General features: G+C 45.0%; 1 protein-coding gene across 1 annotated transcript in view; it reads right to left on the bottom strand.

The window, feature by feature from the left end:
• ANKFY1 (ankyrin repeat and FYVE domain containing 1) overlaps positions 1–12,745 on the bottom strand; it is a 1,799,901-nt gene that overhangs the window by 1,176,946 nt on the left and 610,210 nt on the right. The window contains exon 14 of the mRNA XM_044082101.1: positions 2,120–2,319. Within this exon, the coding sequence (XP_043938036.1) occupies positions 2,120–2,319 (200 nt within the window). The remainder of the gene's footprint in view (positions 1–2,119; positions 2,320–12,745) is intronic.

The following is a 12,745-nucleotide window of genomic DNA, read 5'->3' as shown; positions in this document are numbered from 1 at the left end:
TCCTCGGAAACCGGTGCTTGCTCAGTGGCTCCGGACCCATCCAAGGAAGAGACAACTGCTGGATCCTTAGTCGAAGAAGAGTTTTGCGGCATACTGGACTCCAAAAGGGTCTCGGGTAGCAGCCTGCGAATCAACAGAAGCAGGCATCAGGGGGCTGCAAAAGCATCTCACTGGAGTACCGGAGGACTGACGACTAGCTTAACGGATGTGTCGTCGGTAGGTCTGGACCTGTGCGGTCTTGTCTTTATCCTTACGTTTGTTTAGAAGATCTGCTGTCGGACGGCTTACCGCAGTCATACTGAAATTCGAAGACACTAAACGAAAATATCTGGCTACAATAAAGGCCCGACAATTATAGTTCAGGCGTTGAACAAAGCACAGATGTGACAGTGGGGGACATCGTGGTCTGGGCCTAAACAAGTGATGCATTAAGAGTGGCAGTCTCAATGTGGTATTTGCTTTCCAGAGGAGAAACAATTGTTAACTTTTTCTGACATCGTTAGTGCAAGAAAAAAGGATCCCCAATGGGGTACTTAGCTTTAGAAGTCCAACTTCAATTCAGAAACGAAAACTCAGGTAGCAGCCAACCGGCACTCGTGCTGCTTCTGCTTCAGGCTCCATGGCAAGAAAGACTGATGTAATGGCGTCGGCTGCCTTACTTTACATTACTGATGACCTGACGTCAGTACACAAGTGACAGCAACAGACACAGAAATACTAAGCCTCTGGTATTCAGGCTGGCCGAGGGCTACCCTGGCAGGGATAACCCGAATGTGATGACTGCAACAGTAAAACACAAAGAACATCGCACTTTATATTTATGTGATCATTAAGGCCTGTGGTTGATCTAAATTCAACTAGATTTGCCAGTACAAATTATGTATTCCAAGCCTTTTATATACATAGCCCCTCCCTTAATGTTTTTTGGCAGTTGACGCACAGGTTAATGTTGTGAGCTGTAGTGGTGCAGGGAAATGACAGATGGAAGAAGCCTGTGGTGCAAGGCTTGATGTCCTCAGCCCTCATTTGCCTCCTGTGTGACCTTGAGCACGTCACTTAACCAGAGTGTGGCCCCGAAAAGGGACTGTGTTGTCCAGTAGGCCTACCTGGTTAAACAGGATTATTATTATTATTACTATTGCCATCAACCACATAAAAGAAAAATCTGTTAAAGTTACTTCAATACAACTCTTACATGATGAGGCAAAAAAGACTGGGTCTAAGGCAAATATATTTACACCACTTACATTGCTTGAATATGTTTTAACTTGTACAACCAGATCTGAAACTGGGTAAAGTCTAGGGCATGAGCTGTTGGCCCATATGGAAGAGCTCTTCACCCTAGACCATTAAGTCCAATGGACCTGAAGGACCTGCAGTCCCGAGTGCCATCACTACGGGATCAGATGGATTTCAGCATGTTCTAGGGAAATGACAAGGAGATAAAAGAAGCCTACACTCAAGGGATGCAGCCACCCATTCAACATCTGTAAGTTGCCAAGCTGAGTAGCTGTTATTTACGACAGTACTTCACACTATGCTCCTCTCCAAAGAAACTAGAACTTTTAGAAAACATCTTCATGCTAGATACTGAACAAGGGAATTTTACATGGACAAACATCAAGATCTTGATCTACACTGTGCAAGATGAAGAAAAATACAAAAACTCAGGGATTGGTACATTCACCAAATTCAGCACAGCATATTTCAATCAATGGCAATGTATACTGCACCTTCAAGTGTGGAAGCCTCTAATGAAAAGTATGAACTGAGTAGAAGTATCAACCCAATTTCAAACTACCAAAGATGGTCCCTGACTTTAGATCACATGAACACTGGTTGCGCTTGCTGAGGTCATAAACAGACCTCTTGGGTTTACACACCAATGTGCCCTTTATTGAAATTTTCAGTTTGGAGATTTCTTTACAAAGTTCTCTACTATGACAAAATCCTTTCCTTTTCATATTAATCACCATAGCAGTCACCTCTGTTGTTTAGAGCAATGCATTCCAACATGAGAAATATGAACAAATGCTTTAACAGCTGTACTGGATAAAGACGGTTCACATGTATTTTTCCATGTGGCTGCAGAAGTGCAACTTACAAGACCCATCCTCACCTGTCCCTTTAGCAGCTGCGTCACAATTGCCGCCCCTCTTGATAAGTCTTGCTGCAAAACTGTTCTCATCAAAGGATGTTCCATTCACAACAGGCACATCAGCAAAAGGATTGACAGACTGGTCAGCTGACATTGTGATGTACTGAAGAGCAAGCCACAATGCTGTATTCCCTTCATTATCCTTTAACTCCAAATCTAGCCTAAAAAGGAAACAAAAAACTTTGTTTTGAAATACACAACTCTAAATAAAGCAGGATGAAGTTTATTCTACATTTAATTTTGGAAAGGCTACAGCCATGCATACTATGTAAAATGTCAGCCAGAGCTCACCCCGAAGCTTTCTCCATTGAAGTTTCTCATTGGCCATGTACTGCTACGGGCAGAATTAAAGCAATGATGTTTCTGTCATTTATTTTTAATCAAATGCCATTGGATATTATTAAACTTTTTTCAAAGCACAAAGGTGACACTTTTCAGTATGAACCTTCTCAGCATACATTTCCATACTCAACTCTAAATGATTTTAATGTTCATGTTGACAGAAATTTAACTTAACTGTACATCATCCCAAATACACAATGGAGAAATTTTAAAGAAATGACTATATATACTAAACAATATCATCTCTAAAGTTATGCCCTGTTTTGGGACTTTTCTCGCTCTCCAGTGTTGAGCAACTGTGGAGTTAGTATACTAAGCTCTGTGTGTGTGTGTGTGTGTGTGTGTGTGTGTGTGTGTGTGTGTGTGTGTGTGTGTGTGTGTGTGTGTGCGCAAGGGTCTTGTCCTTCATATAGGGACGTGCCCTCCTGCATTAGCATTTTCTACATCACATGCAGGAATATTATTGACAAGTACATGTTTTTTTATTCTTCCTTTTGTTGAATGGGTTAGTCCCACACTAGGTTAGCAAACTCTCTTCAGGGGAGACTCAAGGCAGTACTTATACTACACTAGGGGAAATTTAGGCAGGGCAACAGGGAACTCCCACTACTCTTTTCAACAGATGCCATGGGATCTTTTACATCCTCCTGAGCTACCACCAAATCAAGTAGATGGGGCCATAGTATAACATCTCATCTAAAAGATAGCACACTCAGGGCTGCAGCACCCCCTTATGCTATACTAGTGTGCCAGGAATTGTTCTGTCTGGCACCACTGACACTGCACAATAGTTTGGACCATAAATCTTTATCAGGCTACAAAACCCTAGTTAACCAAAATTTACAATACCTCAGGCCCCCTTCTCAAGATTTTTGAAGCCCATAAGCTGTAGCCTCCTAAGCGCAGCAAAGGACAATCAATAAAAAGGCGAAAAAAGTACAGCATTCAATACACCCACAGGCACAGGGCAGGGGAGTCAGTGAAGGAATTTTAACTGCCAATGCAGACCTAGCATTAGGGTATGTACATAACTTTTGGGTCTGAAGTTGTGAGGTTCAGCTTCATAACTTATAGTACAGAGACCCAAGCTAAGCCTCTTGGGGTGTCTCTTTAGGACAAAATAACTCTGATAATGGCAGCTCCAAAGGCATTCTGGACCTGGAAGTGAAAACCATCTAACACTACCATGCAAACATATTCAGCGATGTTCAAGTAACAGCAACACAAATGTTATCGAATGAAAGATTCCTAAAAAAAGGATTCAAGGTAAGCATGGCTCATCCGAAGGACGGATAAGTTGCTGAATAATTTACTATAGGAACCCAAAATGTATCATAAATTGAAGGCAAGGATTTACCCTACTCCTTATAATAGAAAGTAAAGCACTGAGACAGACAGGAGGAAAAAAGATGTTATGTGTTACCATAACATTCCATCTGTGTTGTTCATCTTCTTTCATTCATCACTGATTGGTTCTGTTTTGAGGCCTCGGAACAGAGTCGGCCTATTATCAAGCTCGCGCCAGCCAAATACTCTCCAACTAAGCTCCTACCCACAATGCCCTTCTCCCTGTTACCTCAGATCGAGTTTGCCCATGACAGACAAGGAAACCAGAGGCCCCTTCTGCGCAAATGCCCTACAACACCACTTAGACCCAAAGTATACCCTAGGAGCCTTTGGGGGGGGGGTGATGAATGAAACCAGATGAACAACGCAAATGGAACGTTATGGTAAGACTTCTTTATCTCATGTTGTTCATCATCTTTCCATTCATCACTGATGGGACAGAATCCCAAGCTACCTTGAGACACATGGGCGGCCCTTATGGAAAAACGTTCCTGAGTACCAGTGTGCCTAAGGCAGCTCTCCCTCTGGAGACCACATCTAATTTGTAATGATTGATGAATGTGTGGGTTTAGCCCAAGTGGCTGCTGCACAAATGTCATACATAAAAGCTCTGCAGTGGAAAACTACTGATGTTGCCACAGATCTAGTGGAATGGGCTTTAACCAGTGGCATAGGTTCTTTTGTGGAAGAGTAAGAGAAGCATATACAGTCCCTTAGCCATTTCGATGAAGTAACCTTGGATACAGGACTTCCCACTCTAGGTCCAGAAAAGGTAATGAAAAGCTGGTCAGACTTGCTCATAATTTTGGTTCTGTCTAAATAAAATCTCAGTTGTCTGTGTACATCCAAGGAATGTAGGCAGTACTCTCCTTCATTAGAAAAGTCCAGAAAGAACACTGATAGGTCAATGGACTGACTGACAGAGAAGTCGGAAACAACCTTGAGGAAGAAAGATGGATTCATCCGGAGTGATACTCTGTCCTTGTGAAAGACCAAATAGGGTCTTTTGATGCACAATGCCTGTAAGCTCCAAAACCCAACTGGGTGATGTAATGGCTACAAAAAACAAGGATTTCCAAGACAAGAATTTCAGGTCACACTTCACTGCAGGTTCAAAGGGGTGGGGGGGTTGATTCAAAGACTGCAGCAGTAACGTGAGGTTCCAAGTCTCTACAGGCGGTCTGACAGGGGGGCCTGATGTGTGAGACTCCTTTACGAAAGGTTTTACATAAACATGAGATAAGAGGTGTACCGTCCAACCCATTATGGTATTTCAAAATTGCAGCTGAATGTACTTGTATGGTAGAGGCTGCGACACCCTCTTCAAAAAATTTAGGCAAGTATTGCAAAACTGCTGTGATTGGAGCTGAACACGGATCTAGCATGTTATCCTTTGACCAGACACAGAACCTTTTCCATTTGTCTTGATATAGTCATCTGGTGGATAGTTTATGAGAGGCCAGGATAATATTCTGAACAGGTGAGGTGAGATAAGCCTGACTGACAATTAATGGTAGTGGAGAAACCAAGCTGTCAGCTTGAGACTGGACAGATTCAGGTGGCTCAACCTTTGGGGGTCTGGAAGAGGGTCCAGAATCCATGGCGGGCATACCAGAAGAGGCCGAAGGAAGGGGAACCAAACTTGTCGAGGCCAAAAAGGGGCTAAGAGGATCACTTTGCATTTCAACCGATGAGCTTTCTTTAGGAACTGTGGAATCAGAGGTATGGGGGAATAATCATAAAGAAGTCCCGTGGGTCATTCGTGAATCAGAGTGTCCCTCGGGGACTCCACCTTTGAGGAAATAGGACAAAATAGCTGCTGCACTTGTTCGATGGGGAGGCAAAAAGGTCGCAGCACGGCTGGCCCCAGTGGCTGAAAATTTCTGCTGCCACATCAGGATTGAGGGACCACTCGTAAGGAAGAAGAATACATCTGCTCAACTTGTCCACAATTACATTTGAACTCCCCGTAATATGTGTTGCTATTAGAAAGTGGATGGAAGCTATCACCCACCGCCAAATCTTCACGGCCTCTCAATACAAGGGGGAGAACTTGGTTCCTCCTTGCTGTTTGTTGCTATACCAGACTACTGACATGCTGTCTGACTGAACTGCAATTGTTCCAGAAGAAAGAACCGGATGAAATGCCTGCAACACTAACAGCACTGCTCTCAGTTCCAGAACGGTGATATGCAGGTTGGCCTTCAAGGTGGACCATGTGCCTTAGTCTTTCCCTGAAAATGCCCCCCACCCGATCAGGGAAGTATCCGTGATCACAATGGCCTTGGGCTGAGGGGACTGGAAAGAGCAACTCCAAAGTTCCGTGTCTGGCCTCATCCACCAAAGAAGATCCTGTCTGCAGGAGTTGGTTATCTGGATTTGGAAATTTAGAGGGTGGCGATTTGGGAACCACTGAGAAAGAAGAAACCTTTGGAGAATTCACATGTGCAGCTTGGCAAGAGGAACTATCGGGATTGTAGCTGCCATGGATCCTAGTGCCATGGATCCTAGTGCCTGAAGAACTTCTCTTGTTGGGACTTTGTTCTGATGGAGTATCATCCAGAGTTGAAGTCTCAATCTCTGGAGCCTGTAAGCTGGGAGCGACATCAGACAGGATCGGGTGTTGAAGACTGCTCCAATAAATTCTATCTGTTGGGTAGAGACAAGGTTTGACTTCTCCCAGTGCATAGTTATCCCCAAAATCTCAGCCAGCGAAATTGTGTATTGCAGGGCTGTTATTAGAAGACGCTTGGTGTGGGCAGTGAGGAGCCAATCATCCAAACATGGAAGCAAACAGAATCCTTGTAGTCTCCAGTGAGCTGTGACCACTGCCATGCACTTTGTGAACACTCTGGGGGCTGTAAAGAGATCAAACGGCAAAGCACAAAACTGGTAATGATTGGCTCCTAGCCAGAAGCGAAGCAGACTCCTGCAGTGATTGTCCATTTTGATATGGTAATATGCATCCCGGAGATCTATCGAGCACATCCAATCACCCTCCTTCAGAAAAGGGAGGATGGACTGAACCATGATTCAGAGTTTGGTTTGGGCTACAGACTTGTTCAAGCTGCTGAGATCCAGAATGGGTTTCCTTTCCCCTGTCCTTTTTGGCACCAAAAAGAATCTTGAGTAAATTTCAGATCCACAAATGTCTGGTGGGACTGGTTGGATGACTTTTCTGGCATAGGTTTTCTATTTCTGAAGCTGCCTCTTCCCTCTGACTGGGTGGAACTTCAGGAAGTTTTATTGGAAGTTTCAGATAAGAAATAAGGGGAATGGTGTAACCTCTGGTAATTATACTCTGCATCCAATGATCGGTGGTAATAGAGTGCCAGGCAGCTTGGTGCAGAAACGACCCGCAACTGCTTCCAGAGGCAAGCAATCGGGCAGCTCTTCAGGAGGGCTGGTAAGACTGCCCAGAGAAAGTCTCTCTGGAGCCTTGGTTACGTGCACCCCCTCTGCCTCTATAGGGGCATCTTCTGGAGTTACCCCCTCTGCCTCTGGGGGTATCACCACGTGCAGCATGTAAAGGACACAGATTTTTTTATGCCACATCTTACCATTCCTCTGGTTCCTAGAAAAGGAGCGTTGAGGATTGGAAAAACGAAGGAATACAGCAGAAAGGGTCTTACTGACCTGCTCGCACCTGGCTAGCATGTCCTTCACTTTGGAACCAAAAAGGGAAGACGCTTCAATGGGAGCATTCAAAAAGGAAGACTTGAAGGAATCTGCGAGGTCACAAATGCACATCCAGGCATGATGCCTCATAATACCTGAACCCGCAGCTCTAGCCTCCCCTTCGGTTGCATGTGAAACTAACCTCATGGACGAGTTGGATATAGATTCCGGGTTAGCAAGCAGCGAGGCAACTTTGTCCCATATCTTGTCAGACACCTGTCCTGCAAGTGTTCCAGAGAGTTCTGAGATCAAGTCTCTTCGGAGTCACGTAAAATGTGCCAAATAGTTCAGGGACCAAACAGCAAAGGTCGCTGATGCAAATACTCACTTCCCCAATCTGTCCATGGCCTGGGACTCCCTGTTGGGCGGATGGACAGCAGGACTCTCTTCAGCCAGATCCTTTTTCGTGGCCGCTGCCACCACCATAACATCAACTGGTAACCCTCTGAACCAGTATGGGTTCTCCTTGGGAGGGGAAAGAATTTTGTCATGTCTCCAAGAGATTGTGTCAATACAGTCAGGGTTCTTCCATGCGCATTGCACAACAAGCTGGACTAGCGCATCGGTAGGCAGCGTCACCCATGAGGTAGATGGCCGGGCACGAAAAGCCTGCAGGAACATGGACTCCTCAGAAGAAGGGATGGAGGGCTTTCAGTCACCCCTCTGCTTTAACATTTGGGGACATCAGAGGGTGACCGTGGGGAATCTTCACCATCATCATAATCTGTGTCTTCTGTTAAAGACTCCACAGGTGAGTCAACGTGCTTCCTCTTGCACAATATCTTCCATTAGGGCTCCTCAGTGGGGACGTCAGAGAAGGACTTGGAAGAGTGGGTACCCTGGACTGGGGTTACATGCGGCTTCCATGCCAGGTGTCCCGGGGAGGTTGTCTGTGGCAGCTGAAGCTCAGGGGGAGAAAATGGGGTTCTGACATCGGCGGAATGCTTCCAGAAGCGAGAGCCCTCTCCATCAGACGGAAAACAGGTCCGCCCGAAGCAGGATGGGAGCTCGGAACCTAGAAGGACATCCTCGTAACCGGGGTCACACCCAGCTCCGTTGAACACGCTCCCAAGGCTAGAGCCTCAAGCCGGATTGGAGCAGACGAGGCTACTGGCACAGAGAACAGAACTGAAGGACTCCACGGAAATGTGCCCCGAACTGAGGAGCCTGCGCTCAATCAAGAGATTGAGGAAGGACCAGTTCGGCAGGAACAGAGGACCAAAGGGACAAACCCAGAGCTTCACTGAGGTCCACTACAGGTGCTGAGATGGGGGGTTCCGAGAAGGATGTCGGAACCGGGATGGCCGAAGGAGAATAGGATGGAGTCTGTGGAGAGGTCAACACAAGTCCTGCTGCAGGATGGGTCTTGGAAGGCATGGGTATCCCCCTGGCTGCCAACAGCTGTTCCACAAGACGCACCCCATCAAATTCAGAAAGGCTCCTGGTGGATCTAATGGATACTTCAGATGGGGAATCAGGTTGATCTAACAACGGGCTACACAGTTGGCCTAAGGACGGGGAGTATCAGGGTCTGTGGTGCGTGATCTGCTGGCACCAATGTCTCGAGTTTAGAGACAGGAAGAAGTGGGGTCAAGTCCAGTGCCGGAGGAACACTCGGAGCTGAAACAGGAGCTTCAATCATCACTGCAGAGACTGGCATCGAAGGCTTGCACTGTGCCGAAATGGCAACAGGTGCCGAAGTCGTAGCAAGTGTGGTGAGGTCTACAGTTGGTGCCGGAAGAAGCATCATTGCCGGCGATGAAGTCGGCACTGATGTAGCAGACGAGGATGGTGCCGAGGAGGCAGGCTTATGCTTAGAAGATAACTTCTGAATTTTTGGTTTTACAGACTTACCCTGGTCACCAGAGGGTGTAGAGGGAACCAAATGGGGCCTTTTCTTAACTTTTATAGGAGGGGTTAAGACCTCTGTCACAGAAAGGGCCTCTGAAAAGTGAGATTTTAGTAGTCCCTTTAAGATTAGTTTATTCTTGTGCTCATTTAGAGTGCGTTGGCTGAAACTCTGACAAATTCCACAGGGAGGCTGCACCGAAAGGTGGGGCACCCCCAAACAATAAACACAATCATCGTGAGCGTCGCTATTAGGCAGTTTACCATTACAGGAGGTATAGTGCTTGAAACTAGATGCACCTATCTTATCCAACATCTTGAGAAACAATCACAATTCAGACTTCAGAAGCAAGAAAGTCTAAATTCCTAAGACAGAAAGAATTAAACAAATCCAATATCCAAAACACACCAGTAGAAAAAACAGAGAGGGAATACCAACTATGGTATTCAAGGAATACCACAAGGGTAGGGAGAAAAGGGGCGTACCAGCAATGGTACTAAAAACGGTTACCAATGGGTAGAAATAGAAAAATATCTAACACTACTGTAACTCGACAAGAATAAACTACAGCTCACAAACGTTTTTAGAATTTAAACACAAATATATAATTTTCCACTTAGGTGAGCGCTCGGCTGAAACACGGCTTTACGGCTATGCAGCAAAAGAGATTTGAGGTAACAGGGAGAAGGGCATTGTGAGTAGAAGCGTAGCTCTAGAATATTTGGCTGGCGTGAGCTTGGTAATAGGCAGGCTTTGTTCTGAGAGCTCGGAACCGAACACATCAGCGATGAATGGAAAGAAGATTAACATCATCAGGTCAGTAGTTTGGAACATTTCTGGCCCATCTTTTTGAAAGAAAAGGACAAAAGTGAAAATCCTCTTATTGAAATATCTCTGACAAAAATAATCCAAGTTGTGAACATCCACACAATGCATTAAATATTCATCTCTCTCAATAGTTACAGAATACATGGTAATTAACATATTAATACTACAATCCATGGTAAACCTTGACAGAAAGTAAGGTATTATGTGCATGGAAACCCTATCTATGGGAAAATGAGACATGGTAGATAAAGCGCACAGGGTCTGCAACTCAAAGCCTTGGTGTGAAGGTAATGGCCACTAAGACCAAAATCTTCCATGTAAGATACTGCAAATCTGCTGTAGCAGCTGGTTCAAAGAGGATCAGATAAAGCTTTTCCAACACAAAAGTAAAAGGCCTACTAGAAAAGAGGAGAAATGGGATAAAGAATACAGGTTCTCTTCAGAAATGTTTTGCATGCCTTTAATGAAACCACAGAAGACGAGCTTCCTCCTTAGCGAAAATATCAATCAGTAGCCAAATGGATGAACAGAAAAGAAACTCAGCCCAGAGTCAAATATTTGACAAAGGTGATCTATAACAGAAGGAACAGGGACTGTAAAATGAGGTCTAGGTCTCTGACCATGGCCCATGCCTAGAAATGTGGAACAATGCGTCTTTCTGGTAACATCTCTCTGGGCAAAAGTCACAATCTGGACCATCCTGACCATCACCTGAAGTGGAAAAAAACACAAGAGTTGACTTCAAGGAGTGAATGCTCAGAGGAGGGTGACTAGATGAGTGGAACAAAACACACTTAGTAGAGCTCAGAGGTCTGTTTGAGAGGAAATCAAAGTATGAGGGAAAACATTTCCTGGGCAAATCAACATGACCTTAGCTTTGCTTATTTTGGCCTTCTTAATAATGTATTTTGGAATAAGGGGAAATGGAGGGAAGGGGGAGTTCCCAAGGGAAACTTCAGGATCAGCTCATCCTGGGGAATACAGCCAGGGAAGGAGCAAAAGAAAAATGTCCGTCACATTTCAAGCTGGCTAGGGATGCAAAGATTTTGTAGCAATGCTTCCCTCTTCAAGAGAGCACTGATCGAGCTGTTGCTGGATTAAGGGACCAGTCATTAGGTATCATATCGGCAGACTCTGAGACAACTGGCAAGACCCAGGATATGGACAGCAATAATGAGACTGGAAGCAGTAGGTCATTTCCAAATTCTCACGTCCTTCAAACAAAGGGGATATGAGTAGGTTCTCACCTGCATAAGTACCAGTCCACTGCCACACTGTCAGAGTGGATGTCATCTACACAGGAAGAGAGGGATGACTGGAAAGTCTGCAAGGTGAGAACAGTAGCTCTCAATCCCATACTACTGAGGTGCAGCAAAGATCCTTGAGGTAATTAAGTGACCTGTAATGTTTGCGCTGCCTAATGTCCCACCCACCTAAACAGAGAGACATCTATCACCATGGGGGGACAGAAGTCTGAAAGGGTCTGTCCAGAGAAAGGTTTAACTCTGCAGTTCACAAAAAAGATTTACCTTCCATGTATTGGATTTTCTTACAGAATCACTCAATAAAGCAATTAACCAATTACACTGAACCTTGAGGGTCCAGTGAAAAACACCCATGGCAGACCTCTGCACTGGGAACTACAAATATTATGGAAGTGAATAAACCTAATATTGCTGCTTCTTATGTTAAGAACATCTGCCTTCTGTAGAGGAATCTTTTTCAGAAGAGAGGCATACTAAGTCTAGCGCTTACTGCAGAGAAGTACAGCTCTGACCTGTTAATGAGCCGCTTCCTTTACAAGGTTTTATTATTTCCAACTTCATTTGGCTATTGTGTGACTGAGTAATTCATTTAATTACACAGTGCTCCCGGATCACTCCTGAAGCACAACTGTGGCCAGTGGGCTTACCCAATCAATGAACAGGCATAAAAAGGTTAAAGTATCCAGAGAGCACCAAATAAATTATCATGGTCTATGAGAGCATCGGCTGTGAATGCAAGGTTGATAAAGATGGCCAAGGAGAAACAGACCAGGAAGCAAATCCCTGGAAGCAATCAGGCTCTGCACTTATGAAGCTGCCAATAGTTTACTGTCCTGGTAGGAGAAGACCCTGGACTCTTGTATGCAGACAGCTGCTACTACTGCAGACATCTGTGGAACATCATGGAGGATGTGGTAAGACCAAATTAAACAGTCTTTTATTGAAAACAGCTGACTCTTACAGAAAAGCAAAGGAATCACGTGAATTCTATTGCTATTTTCCCCCAGTTTTTCTTCAGCACTGTCAAAGCATCAAGCTCCCTCATGCTGTTCAACTGAGCAATTCATTCCTTCAGGTCAAAGGGCAGTGCATCTCCAGTTACTTTTATTTGATCACTGGAAGCAAGGGTCGAGTATCCAAGGAGTGATGACATCAATCTCAGGGAAGACTGGGCTTTTTCTCTTAATCTCTACCCTCCACTGTAGTGTAGGGCTGACATCAGGTAGGTATGCAATGTTACCTGGAAACAAATGCACCCCACCTGTATGATGACTGGCC

The sequence above is a fragment of the Protopterus annectens genome, chromosome 9.part0 (genome assembly GCF_019279795.1).
Source record: "Protopterus annectens isolate FY-2018-M chromosome 9.part0, PAN1.0, whole genome shotgun sequence".
NCBI lineage: Eukaryota > Metazoa > Chordata > Ceratodontiformes > Protopteridae > Protopterus > Protopterus annectens.
This window is presented reverse-complemented; position numbering and strand designations above follow the sequence as displayed.